This window comes from Hemibagrus wyckioides, linkage group LG24 (assembly GCF_019097595.1).
Source record: "Hemibagrus wyckioides isolate EC202008001 linkage group LG24, SWU_Hwy_1.0, whole genome shotgun sequence".
NCBI lineage: Eukaryota > Metazoa > Chordata > Actinopteri > Siluriformes > Bagridae > Hemibagrus > Hemibagrus wyckioides.
The window spans coordinates 16,760,477-16,787,802 of record NC_080733.1 but is presented as its reverse complement, the minus strand read 5'-3'; the positions used below and the strand labels follow the sequence as shown (position 1 = coordinate 16,787,802).

The 27,326-nt window shown below is 43.3% G+C and overlaps 1 protein-coding gene across 1 annotated transcript; it reads right to left on the bottom strand.

Annotated features, from left to right (window-relative positions):
- prkacaa (protein kinase, cAMP-dependent, catalytic, alpha, genome duplicate a) lies at window positions 1–25,777 on the bottom strand. The gene is made up of 10 exons (XM_058377856.1): window positions 24,988–25,777; window positions 8,834–8,895; window positions 8,154–8,282; window positions 7,379–7,477; window positions 6,958–7,040; window positions 6,357–6,483; window positions 4,807–4,902; window positions 4,395–4,517; window positions 3,257–3,421; window positions 1–2,653 (listed from the first exon to the last, which is right to left on the bottom strand). The coding sequence occupies exons 1-10, from the start codon at window positions 25,034–25,036 to the stop codon at window positions 2,528–2,530; spliced, it is 1,059 nt and encodes a 352-aa protein (XP_058233839.1). The 5' UTR covers window positions 25,037–25,777; the 3' UTR covers window positions 1–2,527.
- Window positions 25,778–27,326: the final 1,549 nt, after the last annotated feature.

Below are 27,326 nucleotides of genomic sequence, written 5' to 3'. Positions count from 1 at the left end.
TTTAAAAAAAAAAAAAAAAAAAGGAAGAAAAGGAAAGTAGAAGAGTGTAGAGACGTGTACGAAGGCAAACTGACTCGCGTGGACTCGATGCACGAGAAGCTGATTGATGATATAATGAAGGTGAGGTGAAGGAGGAAGAGGAGGAGGAGGAGACGGAGCGGCACATGAACGAGTTTTCCTTTATTCATATTTTTTCTTTCTTTTGAGAGAATGAAGAGGACACGGAGAGGGAGGAGGAGGAGGAGGTGAGTGCACCGGGAGGGAGAACCGTGCTAGATGATCACCTGTTTCTGTTCACTCTGGTTAGTGGTGCAGTCTGAGATCTTTGGTTGCTGGAGAGAAACAAAAAACGCTGCTTTTCTTCATCGTGGGTGGGAAAAAAAAAAAAAAAAAAAAAAAACAGTGCGGAGAAGAAGCACCTGGATATCTCGGATCCGGCTCCAGGATTTTCTCCGGGATATATACACACACACACGAGATATATACGGGATGATGGATTGGATTTACGTTACGGAGAACTCATTTGTCTCGTGGAAATTTGGATATCTTCTTTTTCGAAAGGATTTCCCTGCAGCCAAACGACATGGAGGATAAGACAAGCGTCCAGTGTGTGAGTGGACAAAACAGAACAGTGGACAGGTTTCTTACTGGACAAACGAAGGAAGGATTGAACCAACGAATGAAGGAACAAAGAAACAAAAGAAGGAAGGAAGGAAAGGATTGAACCAACGAATGAAGGAACCAAGAAATGAAGGAAGGAAGGAAGTAATAATGGAAGAAGAGAACACTAGAAAGGAAATAAAAAGCTCTGGGGTTAATAATAGTGTAATATAGTGTTTAATATAGTGTCCTACACCTGCACCGTGACGGTCCTGTAACCCAGTCTCCTTCCAAGTCAAGAAAACGCATTTCCTCAAACGCCCGTCTGTAATCGCTCTGTCTAGCTCCTGTTCGTTAGAATAAACGAGTCTCTCCGATACGACCGTCCTCACCGCGGCGATCCAGGACGGATCTGAGTCGAGCTCGGATCGTCTTTTTGCGTTCCCCAGACGTCGTTATTCCAGTCAGGAATTAAATCAAGACAGATAGAAAGATTCGCTCCTGTAGTTGAACGCAAAGCCTTGTATCTTCTATTAAACATGCCGGTTGTTTCCTACTGCGTGTTCAAACAACCTCTGTCGCATTTCTTGCAGCAGAAAAATCTACACAGGTAAATAAAAATAAAACGCGCGCCGTTTCTCTTTCTTCAATCCGGAGCGATTTCTCTTTCACATTTTCTCGTGAAGAATTGACTTCATTGCATTCTGAACAGAAGCGTGGAACCAACAGCAGACGGCTACAGTGTGCTGCGGAGGCATGGGAGGGGCATACTCTCTCTACCCATCAATCACAGCGACGCTAGCCAATCGCAAGCACCTGTCGGACAATCAGCTTCCCTCTGTGCACTGCTTAGAACGAATGATTATCATCTGGGGCATAAAAATAAAAGACGCTTTGATTAGATGACACATCATCGTATCAGTGCATCATTTCAGGCAGCATCGTCAGACAGGCTCAGAGTTTTACACAGTAAGCTCCGCCCCTTTTTATACAGCGAAAAACGGCGATGAATTTCAGCAAGTTTCAGCAAGAGAAGAGGGAAAAGTTTTAATAGTTACAAACTGCTCCTTTTTTTGGTCTCAGTCTAAAAAGATTTCATTTTAATTCTAAACCTGTGACAACTCCTCACTCACGAGGTCCGGGCAGCCGACGCCAAGGATCCACACGGACATCGGGGCGCTTTCGCATACGCAGAACATAGGAAAAGAACCCTGGTGTTTTTTTGGGCAAAAAGAAAGAGGTAAAGACGAGGCAGATGGAAAATGGAAGTCAAACAAGCAGGAGGTCCGCTTCTTCACAACAAGAATGAGAAATTTTGTGGTTTGGGGGGGGGGGATTGTGGGGTTTGGGGGGAGGGGTAGTGTCTCGGTATTGCTTGGACAGATTTTGGACGATGCTTCGGGGGGTGGGGGGGCAAAACAGCAGAGAAAGAGACATGTTAAAAAAATAAATAAATAGGTGAACTGCAATGTTGGACTCACTTCACTTCAGAACCAGAGATAAAGCTGTGTGTGTGTGTGTGTGTGAGAGAGACGCAAAGAGACGACTGCACCTTGACCTAGATGACTCTCGCTACGACTCTGAAAGGAGATGAAAATGGGAGAAATGGAATAATTATAACTCTCATCAAGAACAATAAATGATAGACGATCTCGAAGGCAACACTGCTGGCTTTCTTGGGACATTTTTAATATCTCTCCTCCCCCTGTGTGTGTGTGTGTGTGTGTGTGTGTGTGTACAGAAGAGGGGGGCTCTACATTATTGTTGTTCTTGTGGTTTACTCAATACAGACTCCAGTCCATCATCATCATCATCTCTCTCTCTCTCTCTCTCTCTCTCTCTCTCTCTCTCTCTCTCTCTCTGCGTCCCTGCCCTCCACCGTCCGTATCGCTCCGTCGCTCTCTCCCTCCGCCTCTCCAGGCTGGCTCTAGAACTCTGCAAACTCCTTTGCGCATTTTTCCGTGAAGGACACCCGGATTTCCTCTTCCTCGTAGTCGTCAAAGTTGCTGGTGTCACCTGGACCTTTGCACTTCGGGATGAAGGGGGCTTCAACCTGACACACACACACAGGAAATATATTGGTATTCTGGGGGTGTATATGCAAAAATGAGCAAGGCTTTAAAAAAAGCTTTAGTGATTTAGCCCCTCAGTGTAGAATATGTGATGAAGTGCCCTATAGGATGCCCGATATGTCCTAATAAGTGCCATTATGTTCCCTAATGCCCTTCAAACAAACAAAACATGATGAAATACCCCCTAGGCTGCCCTCCTGTGGAAAATATGATGAAATGCCCTATAGGGTAGGCTTATCTTCCCTAATGCCATTCAAACAGACAAAACATGATGAAATATAACAAGGGCCTTTAAAAATGCACAAAACATGATGAAATACCCTCTAGGTTGTCCTTACCAGATATTGGTAAATGTGATGTAGTGCCCTATAGGATGCCCCTTTATGCCCTAATAAGTGTCTTTAAAAAAATGTACAAAATGTGATGAAATACCCCCTAGTCCTGTAGAAAATATGATGAAGTTCCCTATAGGGTTCCACTTCCTGCTCGCTGGGGTACCACTACTAGTGATAAAACCATGATAAAATGCCCACCAGGATGACGTTCCAATGAAGAACACACACAGTGCAGTGATCCTGACTCACCTTCCTCTGATAGATGGCGATCCAGTCGGTGGTGGCGAACCACTTGTGGCCCTTGATGTCGTTGACGCCGTTCTTGAGGTTGCCGAAGCGCTTGGTCAGGTCCACCTGGAGAAGGTTCCTCAGGAGGTCCTTCAGGTCTGAGCTGAAGTGGGAGGGGAAGCGCACCTGGAGAGAGAGAGACAGAGAGAGAGAGAGAGAGAGAGAGAGAGAGAGAGAAGGTGGACAGAAGAACCACAAAGGTGAGGAAAGTAGTAGAACCGTGTTCAGAGGGGAAAAAAAGAGAATACCAGTAATCTTAAAGATGATGGCATTTAAACTCAATCCTAAACACACACACACACACACACTTCCCAAGGTTCTGAATGCCAAGAAAATGACACCTGTGCCAGGAAAAGGAGCACTGAACACTGAGACGATTCCTAGAGGAGCATTGTGAAATACCTGAGCAATATTTCTAAAGCCGTTTGGAAACACGCTGCTTAAAATGCTTCTCACAAACACGCAGAGCAAACACACTCTGAGTAAAGGACGCCGTCTAGACGGAAAAACCATCCGCGCTACACAGAGGGAGGATCAAAATTGGCATAAACAACAAGCCTCGATCAATCTTTCAGCAGAACCGTGTGCAAGCGTCTTTCCGAACAGACATCTAGCCGGGCGTGTTCATGGCACAGCAGGTGTAGCTTTAGCCACACCCACAAAACTCCATAAAAGGAAGCTGAAAGGACTAAAATGTTCCAGCAATGCAGCTCATCCACTGCAGCGCTTCAGCTGCCATAGACACAACATTATGTAACATTTAGGGCGCCGTTATTTTTTTTGTTGTTCTCATTAAAGGTCACTTCTGGACACAATTTTTTAAATTAACATCATTAATTTGAATAATATGGCCTCATAAAATTTGTATAGCATAGCCTGTAAACAGAAGCGCGGTACTAATTATAGGATTTGATGCCAGACGAGGTTCATGTTCATCTATTTTATTATTATTATTTTAGATTATTCAATTAGCTTTAAGTTCTTTACTAAGTCCCGAGTGATGTGCAGACCAGAGGTTCCTAAACACGCGGGATTTTATTTACGAATCCTCTGGAGATTCAGAGTGAATCGGGGACGACGGACGCTTTCCTCCTCTCACCTTGCCTGAGACGATCTTCTCGTAGATCTGAATGGGTTGGTCAGCGAAGAACGGGGGATATCCGGCGGCCATCTCGTAAATCAGAACGCCAAGTGCCCACCAGTCCACTGCTTTATTGTAGCCCTGAGGAGAGAGAGAGAGAGAGACAGTGTGTGTGTGAGAGAGAGAGAGAGACAGTGTGTGTGTGTGAGTGAGTGAGTGAGAGAGCGAGAGACAGAGAGAGCAAGAGACACAGAGAGAGAGAGAGAGAGAGAGAGAGAGAGAGAGAGAGAGAGAGAGACAGAGAGAGCAAGAGACACAGAGAGAGAGAGAGACAGAAAGAGACAGACACAAAGAGAGAGAGGAGTTCAGACCCTGACTCGCAGGTTACATTTCCGTGATTCAGGTCAGGTGTGTTCAGGTGTGTACGTACTTTACTGAGGATAATTTCCGGAGCCAGGTACTCAGGAGTACCACACAGCGTCCAGGTCCGGCCCTTCACACGCTTGGCAAAGCCAAAATCTGTAACCTGTAGGGGAGAGGTAAAGAGGTAAAGAGGAGAAATACACAAACAGTTGATAAGAGCGTTTACAGACCTGATACGAGATTCATTAAAATACACTTCTGAAAAATGTTTATTATATTCTACATTTGTGGATTTATGGAAACATGAATCTTCACCTGAACCGCATCAAAACAAAGAATTACCATTTAAAGTAAACATTATTTATATTAACAATGTAAACAATCAGAATGTAAAACAAATCCAGAAATTAAGATAGTGGGACTAACTGGGCAAAAATAATGGCGTCCCATGAAAGGAGGCAGCGTTAATGTGTGTGTGTTCATGGTATCTGAGGCGCTGAGGTGGCTAAGCTACGTTATTGGAAACGGACAGGTTCTGTACGTGCTTCAAAAGGTGGGTTTTAGTCCTTACTTGGTTTCTACTTAAGGTGTGTATTATAAAGACTTATAGAAACCATCTCAGGCCAGTTTTTACTCGCTGTTCAGCAGTTTTGTGACGGAGTGACGCACCGTTACTGACTCTCACATGAGAACTGTGTTTTTTCCTCCTTGTTTCAATATGACTCGACACGACCGTGACTCATAACACACACACACACACACACACACACACACACAAGCAGGGCTTCTGATGTGTCACATGCTCCAAATTATGAAAGCGCTTAGTTAGGGCTGAGGTACACAAACCCTGGGACAGAGCGCTGAGACCAATAAATAAATAAAGGTTTATAATGAATTTCTATCACAACTGAATTCCTGGAATCTGATTGGTCAGAATCTGCCCGTTGCATGAAGGACGTGTCAATATTAAGACGTCACCGTTTCTATAGTAACAGCTCATACACGTGGATTTGTTAATAAGTGACATATCCTTATCTTTTTATATTCCCCCAATCATAGTGATGTAAGCTAATTAATCAGCTTTAAGTACATTTTTTGTAAATAAACAAATAAATAAATTATATATACTGTAAACAAGAGAACGCAACGCAATATGGCAAAAGAGCAAATTTATTTTTTTGGTGGTCAATAAAACAGTTAAATGAGCCAAGTCTGAAATGACTGACCTTTATTTATTTATTTAAACTGACCCTCTGGAAGCCCCGCCCCCATCCCTCATGGAGATCTCTCATATTTATTCGATTTTCACGCTAGAAAGATGCAAAACGCATCAACGTGCTTCGACTTAGCCGTCATCAAATGAGCAAATATGCTGTTAACGTCAGTGAGTTATATTTATAAGGGATGCAAAAATGAAAAAATAAAATAAACAGATCTTCACTGTCTACTCCAAATGTTTTAGAAATTATCTAACATTTTAGAAAAAATTATTTTAATAATAATAATAATAATAATAATAACAACTGAACAGTGATTTGAAATGCAGCTGGAGAAGCAGGAGTTTGGAGAAAATATGTTTGATTTAGTGTGTGTGTGTGTGTGTGTGTGTGTGTGTACCTGTATATAGCCCTGCTGATCGATGAGCAGGTTCTCAGGCTTGAGATCTCGGTAAATGAGGTCGAGAAAGTGAAGGTATTCAAAGGTCAGGACTATCTGAGCGGCGTAGAAACGAGCATGAGGCTCACTGTGAAGAACAAAACAAAACCAAAACAAACAAAAAAAGTTTTAAACATCATTATCATTACATTCAGTAAAGGTATTCTTCTAATGAGTTTGGATATATAAGCCAGGCCAAAATTGGGACGTCTGTCTTTACATTCACATGAATGTAATATGGAGTTGACCCCGCCCCTTTGCAGCTATAACAGCTTCAACTCTTCAGGGAAGTCTTTCCTCAAGGTTTAGGAGTGTGTTTATGGAAATTTTTTACCATTCCTCTAGAAGCGCATTTGTGAGCTCAAGCACTAACTTGATGAGAAGGTCTGGCTCACAGTCTCCGCTCTGATTCATCCCAAAGGTGTTCTATCAGGTTGAGGTACTGATACTTAACCTAAACCTTATAGCACAAATGTCTATAAAGTCGATGTGTACGATGATAACCTGCACTTATAACCTGTCATAATGCATATGTAAGGCAATCACAGCACAGGAGACTCACCTGAACCTGCCGATTCTCCTCAGATGAGAGAACATCTCTCCTCCTGGAACATACTCCATCACCATGTACAGGTTAGTGTTATCCTGAGGAGCAGAGAGACTTCATTGGCCTCAGAGACACAGAGCATACTCCAAGAATCCAACATTTAACCCTTTCCTCCACAATACTCACACACAGATGGTTAATTTAAAGAACTTCTCTCTATAAATATATATATTTATATACACACACACACACACACACACACAATTACACACACACACATATATATATATATATATATAAAATTTAAATTTTTCAATATTTTCAAAAATTAAGTAAAACTATTTTAAGGCCAGATTACGCACACACTATTCTTTTTTAGTTACATATCAGAAATTAAATATAAAGCATACAGTTGGTGAGGAATTAAAGCGAGCACCTTGAAGGAGTGCTCCAGCCGGACGAGGAAGGGGAAGCTCACGGCCTGCAGGATGCGTTTCTCATTCAGCGTGTGTTCTATCTGTTTCAGCTTCACCACCTGAAAGACCGGACAACACAGTTACACACACACACACACACACACACACACACACACACACACAGTACAACTGCAACACAAACACACTCTCGCTTCAACGCCCACGTTAACGTTACTTTTAGAATCAAACTTTTTCCCCCATGTGCTTCATAAAATTCTGTTTTTTTATTTCGCATTAAAAACAAAAAACATTTTCCATAACGGAAAGAGACAAATGATGCAGCTTTCACAGAGAATAAAAAGGGGAAAGAGGGTAGAAAAGGTGGTCTGAACATTGGCAAAAAATATAAACAAATAAATAAATAAATAAAAATTAAAACAGAAATTCCAAATCAAATAATTTTTTTTTAAATCCATTTCCAAATGTTTTAATAGTTACAGGATCTGATGTCTATAATGCATATTTTCTCTGATATGTACCAATTTTTTTATGAAAACCTTTTTTCTGCACTTTTTTAAGTGCTTTAATTTTTTAAAAATGTTTTAAAGCTTAGTAGTTTTCAAATAAATGAATGAATAAATAAATAAAATAATGTTTGTTTTTATTTTATTATATTAATTACAAATTAATTAAATAATGAAAAATAATTATAATATTTTTATATTATATATTTTTTACTTTACATTATTGTTTTAATTTTATTTCTATATACTTCTACATTTAATTTTCCCCGACCTTCTGTTTGTCGAGGATCTTCATGGCGAAGTGTTGCCCCGTTTCTTTGTGCTTGACCAGCATGACTCGCCCAAAGGAGCCCGTGCCCAGCGTCTTCAGCCTCTCAAACTGGTCCAGAGACGCAGTGTTCTGGGAAAGAGTCAGCAAAAAACCCTTAATCATGATAACATGTAACACGCAGCACATACAGACAGTTCTCCAGCTATCTAACCAGAACAAACCGCTGTGTGTCCGACAGATACAACAATTCACAGCTGATAAACATTACTCCTGCACTTCAGCACTTGTCCAGAAGGTGGCACCGACAGCCATGTTATACTCAGACAACAAACATGCATCAGTTTCACTTCTGTTCGGATTTTTAACGTTCATCACACGTTTCACACGTCTGTACTGCCTCGCATTCGAATTACAGTCTATTTCACTATGATTTTAGGTTTTAAGAAAGAAAACTGGAGCAAACAAATAACACTTGTAGATGAATTCAACCAATCAGAAATCAGCTGAGCAGAACAAGATAAACACAACCTACACAAAATACTGTGGTCTTAATGCTTTAGTTTATTCTGATAGGAACTTGTACAAATGGAATTGTGTGTGTGTGAGAGAGAGAGAGAGAGAGAGAGAGAGTGAGAGAGAGAGAGTGTGTGTGTGTGTGTTTTAAAGAATGAAAAGCTTACCTGTGCTGGATTCTCCCATTTCTTCAGGAAATCTTCTTTGGCTTTAGCGAGAAACTCCTTCACTGCAGAGAGAGACGCTATTAAATTTCAATTCTTTAAACAGGGGAGAACAGCGTCAGAAAGAGAGGGACAGAGAGAGAGAGAGAGAGAGAGAGGGAAGGGGGGGAATGAAGGGGAGGGGGAAGGGGGGAGAGAGAGAGGGGAGGGGCGAGGGAAGGGGAGAGAGAGAGAGAGAGAGAGAGAAAGAGAGAGAGGAAGGGGAGAGGGAAGGGAGAGGGAAGGGGAGAGGTGAGGGGAGAGAGAGAGAGAAGGGGGGGCAAGAGAAGGGGAGAGAGAGAGAGAGTGAGAGAGAGAGAGAGAGAGAGAGAGAGAGAGAGAGGGAAGGGGAGAGAGAGAGAGAGAGAGAGAGAGAGAGAGAGAGAGAGAGAGAGAGAGAGAGAGAGAGAGAGAGAGAGAGAGTGAGTGAGTGAGTGAGTGAGTGAGTGAGTGAGAGAGAGAAAGGGAGAACGAAGGGGAGAGAGACAGAGAGAGAGAGAGACAGAGAGAGAGAGAGAGAGAGAGAGTGTGTGAATGAGACAGAGAGAATGCAGGTCATCATGTTATACTGAACAGTTTACACTTAAAGTGTAAACTTCTCTGTCCTGATAAAGGAACCCCTTTAAATACCAGAGACCTGTACTGACTCCAAAGACCCCTTCTGACATCAGAGACCCCTTATAATACCAGAGACCCCTTCTGACATCAGAGACCCCTTATAATACCAGAGACCCCTTCTGACATCAGAGACCCCTTATAATACCAGAGACCCCTTCTGACATCAGAGACCCCTTATAATACCAGAGACCCCTTCTGACATCAGAGACCCCTTATAATACCAGAGACCCCTTCTGACATCAGAGACCCCTTATAATACCAGAGACCCCTTCTGACATCAGAGACCCCTTATAATACCAGAGACCCCTTCTGACATCAGAGACCCCTTATAATACCAGAGACCCCTTCTGACATCAGAGACCCCTTATAATACCAGAGACCCCTTCTGACTCCAGAGACCCCTTATAATACCAGAGACCCCTTCTGACATCAGAGACCCCTTATAATACCAGAGACCCCTTCTGACTCCAGAGACCCCTTATAATACCAGAGACCCCTTCTGACATCAGAGACCCCTTATAATACCGGAGACCCCTTCTGACTCCAGAGACCCCTTCTGACTCCAGAGACCCCTTCTGACTCCAGAGACCCCTTCTGACTCCAGAGACCCCTTCTGACATCAGAGATCCCTTATAATACCAGAGACCCCTTCTTACTCCAGAGACCCCTTCCGACTCCAGAGACCCCTTATAATACCAGAGACCCCTTCTGACTCCAGAGACCCCTTATAATACCAGAGACCCCTTCTGACTCCAGAGACCCCTTCTGACATCAGAGATCCCTTATAATACCAGAGACCCCTACTGACTCCAGAGACCCCTTCCGACTCCAGAGACCCCTTCCGACTCCAGAGACCCCTTATAATAACAGAGACTAGAGCTGCACGATTAATCGTTATTATCAATTAATTTGAATTTGTGGTTTATGTCGAGGTTGAAAAACGAAAATCGATTTTACGATTTCACTTTGGTTTGGCAGAGCAAGCTTCCATAGTTCTGCAACGCAAAGAGCTTGTTTCCAAGAGAGGCGCGGTTTCTTCAGTCGGATTGAAGACTGCGCTGAAAGACGGGGAGGAGCCGAAAGTCTGCCGCCGTTTTCATATGAAATTTAAAGGGGACTGAGACGATCGCGAATGTGTGTACAGTTTATAGAGAACCGCCAAATTTTTAGGGGGGCTGAGTAGAAAATGTTAAAAATGGCCTAGAGACGAAAACAGCGGCAGACTTCGGGTGCTCCCCGTCTTTCAGCACGTTCTTCAATCCGACTGAAGAAACCACGGCATCACAGAGCGAGGATCAGAGGACGTGTGTGTGTGTGTGTGTGTTTGTGAGAGAGATCAGGAAGACTCGTATTTGGCTTGTTCAGTACTCAAATGTTATACACATCTATGCAATACAGTGGAATGCTGCAATAAGTTTACATTCCTACCCTGTTAGTCAAACCTTTATTTTAATTTATTTGTTTGTTTGTTTTACTATTATACCCTCATTGGGGGCTGAGTCCCCATTAAATGAAAATCCTAGACTGGCCCCTGATTGTGCCCATATACACAGATGTAAAATGCTGTCTGGCTCCTGTTTGGTTTTATTTAGTGTGTAAGTTGAATGTTGAACTGCTTTACAAAATTGTTTTTCTTCAGGGATTTTTTTTCTTCAGGTGACAACTATTTATTTTTATAAAAAGTGATTTAATTTAAGTTTGCAGTTTGCACTTTACAAATCCCTCATATTTTGTTATATTACTTTATTTTGCTAGAATAATTAGAACTTGTAAAGACTGGTGAAAGATTGCACTTTATTAATCCCCCCCTCCAAAAAATTGTAATGTTGTTGTATTACTTATTGATTTTCTAAAATAACAACAACTTGTTAGCGAAAGTCTGCATTTCATGTGTGGTTATATTGTTTTTACTCAAATAAAAAAAAAATCTATCATATAGTCTCTAGTGTTTTATAGATTTTTTTTTTAAAAGAAAAATAATCGTTTTAAAATCGAAAATCAAATTTTGTTTTGAGAAATCGGAAATTCAATTTATAGGACATATCACCCAGCTCTACCAGTGACCCCTTCTGACTCCAGAGACCCCTTATAATACCAGAGACCCCTTCTGACTCCAGAGACTCCTTATAATACCAGAGACCCCTTCTGACTCCAGAGACTCCTTATAATACCAGAGACCCCTTCTGACTCCAGAGACTCCTTCTGACTCCAGAGACCCCTTATAATACCAGTGACCCCTTCTGACTCCAGAGACTCCTTATAATACCAGAGACCCCTTCTGAATCCAGATACCCCTTCTGAATCCAGAGACCCCTTCTGACTCCAGAGACTCCTTATAATACCAGAGACCCCTACTGAGATCAGAGACCCCTTCTGAGTCCAGAGACCCCTTCTGACTCCAGAGACTCCTTATAATACCAGAGACCCCTTCTGACTCCAGAGACTCCTTCTGACTCCAGAGACCCCTTATAATACCAGTGACCCCTTCTGACTCCAGAGACTCCTTATAATACCAGAGACCCCTTCTGAATCCAGAGACCCCTTCTGAATCCAGAGACCCCTTCTGACTCCAGAGACTCCTTATAATACCAGAGACCCCTTCTGAATCCAGAGACCCCTTCTGAATCCAGAGACCCCTTCTGAATCCAGAGACCCCTTCTGAATCCAGAGACTCCTTATAATACCAGAGACTCCTTCTGACTCCAGAGACCCCTTATAATACCAGAGATCCCTTCTGAATCCAGATACCCCTTCTGAATCCAGAGACCCCTTCTGAATCCAGAGACCCCTTCTGAATCCAGAGACCCCTTCTGACTCCAGAGACCCCTTCTGAATCCAGAGACTCCTTATAATACCAGAGACTCCTTCTGACTCCAGAGACTCCTTATAATACCAGAGACCCCTTCTGAATCCAGATACCCCTTCTGAATCCAGAGACCCCTTCTGAATCCAGAGACCCCTTCTGAATCCAGAGACCCCTTCTGACTCCAGAGACTCCTTATAATACCAGAGACCCCTTCTGAGTCCAGAGACCCCTTCTGACTCCAGAGACTCCTTATAATACCAGAGACTCCTTATAATACCAGAGACCCGTTCTGACTCCAGAGACCCCTTATAATACCAGAGACCCCTTATAATACCAGAGACTCCTTCTGACTCCAGAGACCCCTTATAATACCAGTGACCCCTTCTGACTCCAGAGACCCCTTCTGAATCCAGAGACCCCTTCTGAATCCAGAGACCCCTTATAATACCAGAGACCCCTTATAATACCAGAGACCCCTTATAATACCAGAGACCCCTTATAATACCAGAGACCCCTTCTGAGTCCAGAGACCCCTTCTGACTCCAGAGACTCCTTATAATACCAGAGACTCCTTATAATACCAGAGACCCGTTCTGACTCCAGAGACCCCTTATAATACCAGAGACCCCTTATAATACCAGAGACCCCTTCTGAATCCAGAGACACCTTATAATACCAGAGACCCCTTCTGACTCCAGAGACCCCTTCTAACATCAGAGACCCCTTCTGAATCCAGAGACCCCTTATAATTCCAGAGACCCCTACTGACATCAGAGACCCCTTCTGACTCCAGAGACTCCTTATAATACCAGAGACCCCTACTGACTCCAGAGACCCCTTTTAATACCAGAGACCTATTCAAGAAAATTAAACACCACCTCCTGACCAATGAGAGCCGAGACTCCAGTGGCACCGCTGTACAGGCAGTAATTACAGAGGTGAACAGAGACATATTAAATCACAAACAGCTACAAAGTTGAGGCACCTGTTTTCGGGGGAGTTTTCTCACTTGGACGGGTCGAGAATGACATGATTCCGAGCTCTGACTTCCTGATTCTAAACATGTAATATGATAATCTCTAATCTGAGCTCCCTCTCTCTGACTGACACACACACACACACAATCCAACACTTCCTGTTCCCACCATGACAAAGTCAAATCAATAGCAGCTGGCAGCCTCTGTGTGTGTGTGTGTGTGTGTGTGTACGGTGTATATTACAGAATCATCAAAGCCCTTGGAACAACTTGGACTATATAGAGATTACTAGGTGTGCCTGCTAGTGTACACACACACACTTTAAAAAAGAGCATGCAGAAGTGCACACAGAAGCACACACATCCCCCTCCCCCTTATCTTTATTGGGCTAATGGCTGTGTGGGAACGCCACGATTCCCGGCCCTTCCCCATTCCTCTACACTGCTGGCTCAAGGGAACGCTCTGAAACCCTCGGGGGAGCAGAACTCTGTGGCGAGAGTCTGCACGAAGCCTGAGAGAAGCATCTCAATGCTCTGCACATGTGTATGCTTGCAAAGCATGCATGTAAAGTGCACAAACATGCGCGCACACACACACACACACACACACACACACACACACAAGTCGGAGTGAAAGCATGAGACATTATCTCCCATTCACACACTACAGCAATAACTTCCCCTGCAGCTTGGTGCTCTCGGGACTACGCCTCTTCCTCCATCTCAACTGTTTCTCTCTCTCTCTCTCTCACACACACACACACGCATAGTTCTATACCAGGCTGAGCTCTGACATTTCTGCTCAATTCAGATAAGTGAGCAGGGAGGGCGAGCAGCAGCCAGAGACCAAAGTTCACTCAACACACAAACACACAGGGAAAGTTGTGCCAGGGTGCCAATATTTTTGCACTAACCACCACATACATAACAAGCTGCTCAGGTTCAGACAGGAATACGGGAAAGAAGTCGACCAGAGTCTGGAATTTTTCCACTATTACTCCCCCCCCAACAATTTATTGTCTAAATAATTCAGCCAGCTAAAGCTTCACAACTTCAGAACCGAATTATAAATTTTATCATTTCACAAAATGATAAAGCAAAGCTGCACATTACATTTTAATTATATACTAGATCAACCCACACTACCATGATCGAAAACTAATACACTATATACACAAATCAGGCAACATTATGACTACTGAGAGATGAAGTGAATAAGACTGATGATCTCAGGAAGTTGTGTGTTTTGGAGGATGCACATGTTCTCCTTCACGCTCTCCAGCTTAACTGTGTAACCTAATGGAAAAATACACCGATCAGTCATAACATTATGACCAGTGAGAGGTGAAGTGAATAAGACTGATGATCTCATCATGGCACCTGTTAGTGGGTGGGATATATCAGGCAGCAAGTCAACATTTTGTCCTCAAAGTTGGTGTGTTAGAAGCAGGAAAAATGGACAAGCGTAAGGATTTGAGTGAGTTTGACCAAAAGGGTCAAATTGTGATGGCTAGACCACTGGATCAGAACATCTCCAAAACTGCAGCTCTTGTGGGGTGTTCCCGGTCTGCAGTGGTCAGTATCTATCAAAAGTGGTCCAAGGAAGGAACAGTGGTGAACCAGTGACAGGGTCATGGGCGGTCAAGGCTCATTGATGCACGTGGGGAGAGAAGGGGAAGACTGGCCCGTGTGATCCGATCCAACAGACGAGCTACTGTTGCTCAAATTGTTGAAGTCTTTCTTTCTTTGAAAGAAAGAAAGAAAGAAAGAAAGTAAGAAAGAAAGAAAGAAAGAACAGTACAGCTGTAGTATTTAAAGCCTCAACACACCTGAAGATGTACTGATACGTTCACGTTTCCTCAAATTATCCTGATTTTATTTCTAAGCTTCCAGGAATTTGTTAAAAAGATAATCAGAGTGCAGTAAAATGAGGTCAAGTTTAAAAATATCCACTTTTTCCCGGATTTGGGAACGAGTGCCTTTACATTCCAAACATTTCCAGACTTGAAGAACTGTGGAAACATGGAAACTCCTCTCCCTCCTCCCTCACCTTCACCCGGCACCGCCGGACTCTCGGACCCTCCCTGCGCCGCCTCCGAGGCTCGAGACGACAACGACTCGGTCTTCCCTCCGTGCCTCCTGGAGCTCTTACGGTCACACATGAGCACTCTTCCTTCTCGTCTTCCTCATAAACGCAGCCTGGTGGCCCGGACATGGACGTCTGGACCAAGCCACAGTGCCGGACCTCTCACTCTCTCTGGACTACACACTCACCACCCAGTCAGATCAATTGCTCCATTTGTCTCAATATTTATTCAGCACTGTCTCACACACACACACACACACACACACGACTATATTGATCACTACAGGGGCCCAGGCACCAAGGGGAGGGACGTGGCAGCCATAACATCAGATTATTTCTAGCGAGACGGGAAACAAACATCGTTCCAAAAGCTGTCCAAGGGCTGTACGATCAAAATACACAAGTGTGTGTGTGAGAGACTATTCTCTCTTTCTTTTAAAAACACTCATTGTCCTCCACTCATTGGCGTTCACAATCAATCACGCAGATCAATCAGCGCAGCTCCGGGCTAGCGAGACTCGCCATGACGCCAACCGAAAGGGACAAATCGGATTGCGCCAATTACTGTCGGATTCTCTGCTCCGACTGGTCAGAAGGTTTTCTGTAACAGCATGTCTGACCACAAGGCAGCTGCAAATCACAGGTTCTTGGGTCTTTATCGTTTCTATAGCAACTGCTCGTACACAGGACCCTTTACGGCAGACAATCTGTGTGTGTGTGATTTTTTTTTTTAATGGTGAAATTTGTTGTGAAAGTTCTGGAAGGAGTCTCCGATATCAGCTTCCGACATCTTCAGCGGTTCTTCATTAACCTGCGAGTTTTATTTTATTCACATTCCCGATAAACGTCTGCACTTTTCCACACTGCTACCTTTTAATAGCTCGAGCGGGTCAAGTTGTTGGCATGGCGATGAAATAAATGACACCGACCCTGAGACCTTGAATTTTTTTATTCTTTTCTCTCTCTCTCTCTCTCTCTCTCTCTCTCCAGGATTTTGTTGCTGGAACTGAGCTGAACTGACGAGCCAAAGCAGTGGGAAAACGCATGGAACGGTTCCAGATTAGACACCGGAGTACTGTTGGTGGAAAAAGACATTCAAGCAACGGTGCCAATCCTCTCTCTCACACACACACACACACACACATTTACAGAGTCATGCATAAAGGAAATAAAGAGCTGTGCTCATTTGCAGGGCAAAGACAGCGGGTGAGTAAAGAGAAAGTAAAAAGCAGAAAAGAGCAACAAAACTCAGAGAGCGATACAGAGAGAGAGAAAGAGTGATCCTCTTACATGATCCTCTCAGTTCTTAATCACTGGCCCCTTCCCTCATCCTCGGTCACTGGCCCCTTCCCTCATCCTCGGTCACTGGCCCCTTCCCTCATCCTCGGTCACTGGCCCCTTCCCTCATCCTCGGTCACTGGCCCCTGCCCTCATCCTCGATCACTGGCCCCTGCCCTCATCCTCGATCACTGGCCCCTGCCCTCATCCTCAGTCACTGGCCCCTGCCCTCATCCTCGGTCACTGGCCCCTGCCCTCATCCTCGGTCACTGGCCCCTGCCCTCATCCTCGGTCACTGGCCCCTGCCCTCATCCTCGGTCACTGGCCCCTGCCCTCATCCTCGGTCACTGGCCCCTGCCCTCATCCTCGGTCACTGGCCCCTGCCCTCATCCTCGGTCACTGGCCCCTGCCCTCATCCTCGGTCACTGGCCCCTGCCCTCATCCTCGGTCACTGGCCCCTGCCCTCATCCTCGGTCACTGGCCCCTGCCCTCATCCTCGGTCACTGGCCCCTGCCCTCATCCTCAGTCACTGGCCCCTGCCCTCATCCTCGGTCACTGGCCCCTGCCCTCATCCTCAATCATTAATCCCTTCCCTCATCCTCCCTGACCTTATTTCTGATGTCTGTAGTGTTCTCCGAGGTCCAGCAGTTTTTAAGCTCAGCTAACTGATATTTAATTGATGTTGTAATTGTAACTGATGAAAACAACCCCAGATTTACTTCTGTAGCAATGTATCACAGAAACATAGACATGTAGCTAAAGTTACTATCATCACATCAACATAAACATGTAGCTAAGCTAGTTTCGATTACATCACATTCGTATTTATGTTTAGGATCAATATTTTCTTTTCTTCCTTCGGTCAGTTTCTCATTGTTGTCGAGAATCTAGCGGAGGAAGACAGATGGAGAAATTTAGTTCTCTTTTATCGCTGAGCGTATGAGGCTAGCACTGTGTTCCAGAACAATGAGAAAGATAAAAGAGGGCACACATTCTTCATTTAACGCCGGCTTGTTGGAATGCTATGCCATGTTTAGATAATCACAATAAATGAACAAAACAAGAGAGATCTCTCTCAAATCAAGTGACCCCTGGACTGGAAACCCCTGGTCCATCTATAACAAAACAAAGTGGCATCAACTGGCTGGTTGAACGCGACACGATACACGGAGACGCAGTGTATACTAGTGTATACAGTGTGTACACTTTTCCATTATGCCTCCCAGAGTCTCGCTACGCAATCCTTCCTACCTACATCTTTTCCTTCTCCTTTCTTGTGTCTGTACCAAACAGCCCTGAGACGAGCAGATGCTCAGGCTCCATCTTGATAAAGTCGCCTGATAAGACAGCTCTCGTAAGACGACGGGATTTAGGGATCAGGAGTGCTTCATTAGGGCAGCTGCTTTTGTTGTGTGGACATCCCTACGTCCACAAACGTCTGATTACTAAGTGATTAAAGCAACTGTGAAAGATTACGAAACGTCGTGTCCTCTACACAGCTGCCATTGGGAAACGCAGAGGACATCTTGGTAGAAACTAGAAAAGCAACATCTGTCTTTTAGACAGTACTGCAACTGAGGTGGGCTTCTTATAAACTATTAGAACTATTAATAACTGCTATAAAAAGCATATGAAGCACATGATCAGACCCAAAAATCCCCCAAAATATCTGCTTCAAACCGCCTGAAGATCTTCAGTGACTTGCTGATGTGGTTTAAGTCGCAGTTAGACTGTAATCTAGAAACCCTTGGCTCGGCTGCACAAAGTATGAAGGTGGAATTGTAGCAGAAAGCAAAAGGGTTCTGCAGAAAACAGATTTTGTTATAGAATACAGTGGAACACATTAAGAATTGAAATTTTGTAAGAAATTTCCATCGGCATATGAACAACCCATACGACCGTCGACTAACTTCCGCTTACGTCCAGGAGGAAACTTGTTAGCGTCAGTGGAAAGCCAACCGAGCCAAGTTTATGAATTTTACAAACTTTTTTGTTGACAGATCGGTGGTGTGGGTGATCTGTTCTATTTTTAGCCCAAGCTTGGTGGCATGACTGCCTGTGAGGAGCCTTGACATGGAATGCTTGGCTTGGGTCAGTTCTTTGTAAGCAGCCATACAGCTTCCATATGCTTCATATTGGGAATATTGGTCATGTTTTTGGGCGGCTGGAACGGATTAACTGCGTTTACATTATTTCTTAAGGGGAAATTCATTCAATACACATTTTCACCTTAAGAACTCGCCTCCAGAACGGATTAGATTCCTATGCCGAGGTTCCATTTACCTCAAGAATCTGGTGCAAAATTCCAAAAGAAAATGTTTGAACTCAATCATGAAACATGGACTAGGTTTGGCGGAGGTGAGAATCTGCGCCCGTTTTCTTTCTCCTACTGAACTATGCCTTTAAGTAATTCGACCCTATTGAAGCGGAGTGCAGGATGCCGATCGAGGACGCACAACAAAACGGATGCTGTTGCACAAGCCAACATGGACTGTAACCCACAGATATATTTATAGACGCTGTAAGCGCTCCACCTTGACAGCATGTCAAATCACAAACTGGTGGCCTGCAAACAAAAGGCGGCTGCAGGTTACAAAAAACGTGCCAGCATCGTAATTTTTGGGGAAGTATGCAAATCATAAAAAAAGAGTGAGATCAGAGCTGAAAGGACCTTTGACTTTTAACTGGAAGTTTCCAGCTCTAATCTCTCCATCAGCTTTCTGATCGAGGACAAAATAAAAAGTCTGGGAAAAAATCTTTCATGTGCTGATGGACTGATAGATGGCTAGCACCTTGTCCATTTCAAAAGAAAAGACGATAGGAAGGTGGGAGAGTCCAGAAAGCAAGACAGATCTCCATGGGAGACAGACATACGGCCTCGCTGGAACTCCTACGTGAAACAGCCAACACCAGGCAACAGAGCAAACATTAAACGGTGAATAAAAAGGGCTTTGTGTGTGTGTGTGTGTGTGTGTTGGCAGAGCCACCTCAGTCCACTGAGCTTCAACTGCAAAGTGTATTAAAATCATCTAATCCTCTCAACAACGCCCCAGCTTACAGAAGCTTTCACCAGCACTTTTTTAAACTAAGCTGCTAGATTGCCGATTGAGAAAACCCACAAGAACTGCAAGACTTGATGTTTATCTCACATCCCACCCAAAAGCCTAACCTCTTGTTTGGCTCCTCCTCCCACTGTCCCACCCAATCACAAATCGCCTCTGCCCCACGCCTGACTCCACCTCCGCAAGCATGCTCTCCAAACCAAGCCACTCACTAGAGACGAAGGCCTCTGGGTCATCCTGGGATCGGTGTCGACTGCCCTCGCTAGCGTTCACATCACCCAGACAGGGACCGGCATGGTGGAAGAGTCTGCCTGCTATTCTTTGCAGCACCGACATCCCGGAGTTTGCTTCTGACTTAGCCTGGAGTGACCGAAGTGGAGATTCTCATCCAAAGGAAACGGTAACGAAAAGGTGTATCGGAATTCCGACCGGTTTCCCTTCGTGCACAACTCCACCTTGCCTCAAAGCTCTCGTCTTTCCACCTCCGGGCAGGCCACCGGAGCCGTACACTTCCACCTCGTCGTTTTTCCTTCTCCCTGCTACATAGACAGAGCAGCCATGCCGTCCTTTCTGTGTCCACCTCCAGTGAGAAATGGCCCTGTTTAGTCAGTGGCTCTGATTGCAGTCCTGCACCTGTCTCTAGGGATCAGGGTGGGCCAAGAGAGATGGCAACGATAAAGCCGGGAGGCATGCCATGTGCAGGAAGTCCAGAACCCTCCCCATTCTCCTTTCACAACCTGTCCCGGGGTCACAAACCTCATCCCTCTTTCTCCGAGCAAATCTATCAGCCTTATTCAAATGACATTCGGTCACATGGCAATAGAAATCTGTTCTTCACACCTAAGTTCGAGCAGCAGCAGGGCCGCTGAGACTCATTTCGCACGTATCTGTCCCACCTCGCAGCCAGGGCTCTCCAGCTAGGAGCTGCTCGACAAAAATCTTGACTTTGGGTGAAGGGAGAATGTCAGAACAACAAAAAAAAAGGAATATCAAGTTCATATTTCTTTCCACCAATGCATGTGGCATAGGACACTCTTCTATCAAACACTTCCTACTCATCGGTGGTCACAATGTTAGATATCTGGCCTGCTAAAGCAAAAATCAGCCTGCAGTGAAAAGAAAAACAAAACAAGACAAGAAGCAGACAAGCACACGAGGAGAAGGTATCACCACCACCTAAAGCCATGTGCAGGAGCCCACACAAAGTGGTCTTGTTCTGAGCATCGGGCGTCACATGATGTTCAAAAGACTCCACAGCGTCACACTCCAGCCCCGAGTAATTCATGCTAGCCGCATCATATGACTCCGCCTACACAGTTTCTCCAGAATCCGTAAAACACACATACAGCCCACACCCATCCCGCACCAGTCTCTTGGACTCCCCTGAGATCTCAGCTCTACAAGCTTCTGTTTATATTTCAGCCTTTCTCTCCATTCCAACCCCCCCCCCCTTCATAAACACATATCAGGCTCTTCTCTACAAGCTGACCTCCGGGGTCAGAGAATCTTTCTCAGGAAGTCCACTGTGACTGGAAGCTCCAAATATTTCCCACTCTTTTTCTGCAACTTTCTTCCTGGTGAGTGCTGAAAGCCGTACAGAAATCCTAATGAACGTTGTTCTTCATAACAGCACAGGCGTTTGGAATCAAGCCAGTAAAAAGTGGCGATGAGGATGAAGTAAATGAAACTGGATTGGTTTGGCACGTGAAAATCAACGGCACATGAAGTATCTCGGATTTTAATACAGGCTTGTGTCGTTATTTTACGTTCTATGTAACCCGTGATAATATGGCATATCCCGTCTGTACTGACATGTAGACAAAGATCATGTAATATCCTGTGGGGAAAAAAAAAGTCTCTCGTTCGGATAAAGACACAAGGAAGCAGGAAGCACTTGTTCATTTTATGCCAAAAACCCAAACAGAAACGAGTTTTAAAACAAAGACAAACTAAATATAGGTGAGATTATTTTAAGGATACGATTCCAAGTTATGTAACCTACAAATGTTTTACGGTCAGATGACCTACTCACCATCAACACGTGTGGCCGCTTCCCTGCGACGAGCGTTTATAACGTGAGGTGTAAATAGCACACAGACATTACAGTGTATAGTGATGTCTGAAGTGTTTACCTTGAAGACGCTTAGCGAAGAAAATTGACACGATTTCTTACTCCATACATAATCTGACCCGAAACTGAGCCACTCATTCAGCTCCTGGAGCTTATATTTTAGGTTAAGGCTAAATCATTATCGTTATTTGTTTATATTCATGTGTTATAGGGTGTATATACTTTTGTAAAGCGTGATACACAGCGTAGAGCTCCAGGGGGCGGGACATATAAGCCACAAAAGAACCCCAAAAATAAATCAGCAGTTAGTTTTATTTTATTTTCAATTATTCTACATGTATCGTTAAATTAAATTGTTTAACATTTACCTTATTGTCTTTATTCACTGTTATACACCAACCAGGCATAACATTATGACCACCTGCCTAATATTATATTGGTCCACCTTTTTCAGCCAAAACAGCCCTGACCCGTCCTGCACTTTGTATTCTGACCCCTTTCTATCAGAACCAGCATTAACTTCTTCAGCTATTTGAGCAACAGTAGCTCGTCTGTTAGATCGGATCACACGGGCCAGCCTTCGATCCCCACGTCCATCAATGAGCCTCGACCGCCCATGACCCTGTCGCCGGTTCACCACTGTAAGCTTGGACCAAGGAAGCTTGGAGCACTTTTGATAGATACTGACCACTGCAAACCGGGAAACACCCCACAAGAGCTGCAGTTTTGGAGATGCTCTGATCCAATGGTCTAGCCATCACAATTCGGCCCTTTGTCAAACTCGCTCAGATCCTTACTCTTGCTGATTTTTCTTGCTTCTAACACATCAACTTCAACCTCAACCTCATCGACTTCAGCAAAGTTCACTTGCTGCCTTATATATCCCACCCACTAACAGGTGCCATGATGAGATGATGACATGTAAACAGGAAGTCAGTGAGAAATTATGAAAGTGAAAACAGCTCCTAAAACCATTTTGAGCCTTGAGGCACCTCTAACTTATAGGGGGAAAAAATAAAGAGTTTGATTTCTACAATTTCCCTCAAAGGGTGTAATAATTTGTTAATAATAATTATTCAGATTAAACTAATTCCAACCAGAGTTTATAACTGGCAAACAAACCAGATTTAAAAAAAATAAATAAATGAATAAATAAAATAAAATTGTATACATAAAATAAAATAAAATACAAACAATTAACTCAAGACCAAACAGTTTCAACGAGTGTTTATGGAAATGTAAAAAATACTTTAAAAATATTTTTAATTGAACAAAACGAGGTTCTAAAAGTACTGTATTGCCTAATAACCCATTCTCGGTGCTGAAATATCAACGATCGGCGTGACATTCTCCGTACAATCAAACTAACAACTTTATGATATTTAAAGTGATAAACACATCGTCCAGCCCTCGTGAACCTTACTCCTGAGAAAAGAAACTCTAACACTCCAAGTCCAAAAGAAAAGAAAAGGACACCTCGGGCTTTATCTCAAGCCTCCATCCCAGAGGACCATAAAAGCTTAATTTAGTACATGAGGCATTCTCGTTAAAGCAAACTTCCCTCACAACAATAAACAAAAAGATAAGAGTGAGAATCTGAGCAAGGTCACACACGCGGAAACCGAATGAACGTGCCAAAGATAAGATTTTCTAATCATTGCAGCCGTGTCTCGAACCACACGCCCCGGCTTCGTACCTCAAAAGTGTTTACTGTGCGCTATTACTACACGGGACATGGTTTAAAGTGAGTCCTGACACGAGACGCTAACTAGGACCGTAGATCGGGCCGTACCTCATGTATTCTACCACGCTATTTAGTACAGTAGTATGCATGGACGTGACCTTTGAGTTTAGCTCGTTTTCTTCTATATGGTTTAGGACGAAGCCTCCATAATAATCCACACCACTACTGTTCTATTCTTCCACGCTATTTAGTATGGTAGGGTGCAATTTGGGATTTGAACATAAAACAAATAAAGTACTGTTTTTGTTGTATTTTTAGCGCACCCAATGTGTCCCTTTCACACTATTTAGTCCAGTAGTATGCAGTCTGGGGTGTAGCCTATGCAGTTTTGGCACACTATTTAGTACAGTAGAGTGTAATTTGGGACAGAACCTGAGTATTTAACCACACAAGTAATACTATGCTATTTGCGCACACTTTTCAGTACAGTAGTAGGCACTTAAACAAATCTAATGCATTTAGTTGAATACACTGTTTAGTACAGTAGTATGCAGAGTGGGACAGTGCCCATGTATTTTGAAACATAGCATGCTATCTAGTACAGTAGTATACAGGGCCCTAACATACTATTTAGTACAGTAGTATGCAGAGTAGGAGACAGAGCCTATGTATTAGAGTGTATTCTAACCTAACATACTATTTTGTACAGTAGTATGTAGAGCGTGACAGAGCCCATGTATTTTGACAGGCCAGTGCACTGAAACACAGCATACTATTTAGTATAGTAGTATACCGTGTGAGAAATATTTTGGGTGTACTGGATAATGGCATACTATTTAGTACAGTAGTATACAGAGCGGGAAAGAGCCCATGTATTAGAGTGTACTCTAACCTAAAATACTATTTAGTACAGTAATATGCAGTTTGAGACAGAGCCCATGTATTAGAGTGTACTCTAACCTAGCATACTATTTAGTACAGTAGTATACAGTGTGAGAAATATTTTGTTTGTACTGGGTCCTAGCATACTATTTAGTACAGTAGTATGCAGAGCGACACAGGGCCCATGTATCTTGACAGGCCAGTGAACTGAAACCTAGCATGCTATTTAGTACAGTAGTATGTATGCAGTGTGAGAAATATTTTAAGAGTACTGGGCCCTTATACACTTTAACACGGTAGTGTGCAGTACCGGAACCTAGCATACTATTTAGTACAGTAGTATGCAGAGCGGGACCGAGCCCGTGTATTCTGACTAGTCAGTGCGCTGGAACCTAGCATACTATTTAGTAGTGTAGTATGCATGTCGGACATATTTGAACTGTATCGGGAACTAACAATGTTTAGTACGGTGAGTATGCAGTGTGGGAGAAAGAGTCCATGTACTGTGACTGAAACCTAACGTACTATTTAGTACAGTAGTACGCGTGTCGGACATATTACGGAGTGTACCGAGACCTAAAACACTGTTTAGTACGGTAGTATGCAGTGCGGTACCGAGCCATGGAGCTGTACAGCAGGTACTCGGGGTACTCACCGCTCTCCATCTCGCTGCCCTTGTTCTTGGCGGTGGGCGCGTTGCCCATGACTGCAGGCCGGGGGTCAGGAAGGAAGGAAGGAGAAGGAAATCCCTCAGTTCGGCTCTTCTCACACCGCAGACCTCTGATCCCGACTCAACATACGAGTTGATTCCTGATTTCCGGCGCGCGCACTAGCTTGGCTCAGCTAGCTATTTATAACCATAACGCAGAGACCCGCTCATGAAGAAATCAGTCAGTCGGTCAGTTAGTTAGTTCCTTCGTTTGCCCAGTCAGTCAATTAGTTAATGCTAGTCAGTTATGCTAGTTAGCCTGTGGTTGTCAGCTAGCTAGCTAGCGAACAAGCGCTAGCTAGCAAAGCGAAACAGGCTTATAAACAGCGCGTGCAGCAGTGGCTCCAATCTCCGTCAGTACAGTCCAATCCGTCGAGGCCACTTTATTACAGTCTTGCCTTTGCAATCTTCCTCTTTTCTGTCCTTTCCCCCCTCTCTGACCCGAGGCAGGCCGTGTCCACTTTCCCTCTTATTCCGCAACACACACACACCTGATATATAGATAGATAGATATATATATATATTTATATATTTTTTTTCCAACTCCAAAAACAATTAGCGCCGAAAATCCGTTCTGTTGTCCGTAGAAATCTTCAGTTGCGTTTGTCCAAACTTTGTCCAGCTACATTCGGCATGGATTAACCCTCACCCTACACCTTTCTTCCGCTCATAATTCGACAGTACGAGACCACCATTAACATTAATCCTCTACCCACAGCTAGAGGGAACTCCTGCTCCGAGTCAGCCCGCCTCAGGACGCTCGCGATTGGCTGACGCGTATGTTGCGTAGGACAAATACCGGGCGCTGATTGGGTGCTACAACTGACCGTCATGAGCAGGGGGCGCTTTGATTTGTCAACAGATATCTGTCTGTAAGTTTGTATTCCGCCTTTGCGCACACACACACTGATAAATAGCCGTCATTTGTTTGTTTTTTATTTTATTTTAGGATGAACACAAGAGTTTTATTTTGGTCCTGCTAAGTTTTAGGGTAAATCCCGTCTACCAAAACAAACAAACAAAGCGGCAGACATTTTCTAATCCGCGATGGCAGATGACTATCACAGAGGTTTTAGTGAACGGCGCGAGCCCCTCCCGCCACGCTGATACGTGATTGGCTGCGTGACGTCAAGGAGGGCTATTTTTAGAAAGTTGGTCAGAATTTGCGGCACTCGGACAAGCCTGCGTCTAGAATATTAACACTGGGCTGTGCAAGACACACACACACTCACACACACAGAGTCAGGTCGCGTGTGTGTGTGTGTGTGTGATGCAGGCATATCAGACGCAGCGGTTCTGCATGCTATAGTTCTTAGACACGGGGTGGCATGGGGGTGGCAGGGGGGTGGTACAGGGGTGGCACATCATGATTATGAGTCGCATTTGCAAAATATCTGATTTGCGTGATCATATAATGGCATTACTGTACGTCACAGTTCATATATAGTTGCTAATAGTCTTACATAATAATAATAATAATAATAATAATAATAATAATAATAACAATAAAAACAATAGTAGCAGTATTAATAAAAGTATCACCAACAGCAACTACAATAATAATAATAATAATAAATCTATATGATAATTCTATGATAATTATTATTCATTATTGATAAAACAAAAATAACAACAATAATAATAACAGTAGTAGCAAAATTAAGAAAAGTATCACCAACAATACTACTACTACTACTAATAATAATAATACATTAATACATCTATATGATCATTCTATTATGATTATTATTAATTATTATTTTTAACAAAAACAATAACAATAAATCTATATAATAATTCTATGATCATTATTATGATTAAAACAAAAATAACACCAATAATAATAATAATAATAATAATAGCATTAACAATCATAAAAAGAAAAAAGCAATAATAAATAATAAACAAATAAAATAAATAAAAAAAGTAATAATAGCACATTTTACTTACTAATACGTTTAAAATATACATTTAAAATAAACTATACTATAATTATTAATAAACAAAGTTGTTAACATTTTTATTAAGCGTATTAGTTTATATCTAATTTTTTTTTTAAAGGTATTAAGCATATTATATTATGTGACTATATTAAGTGTTCAGGAAAGTTTTCAGACTGATGAGATTCCTGGTCTGTGATCCAGTGAAGCAGCATCAGGATGAATTTATCATCACTTCAGCATTTTTTATGTAAAAGGCTCTGTATATGGGATCCGGGGTACAGGAGCCAGTGTCTGCCAAATGCTGCTAATGTAAATGAAGAACAGTAACATACTTTTATCATT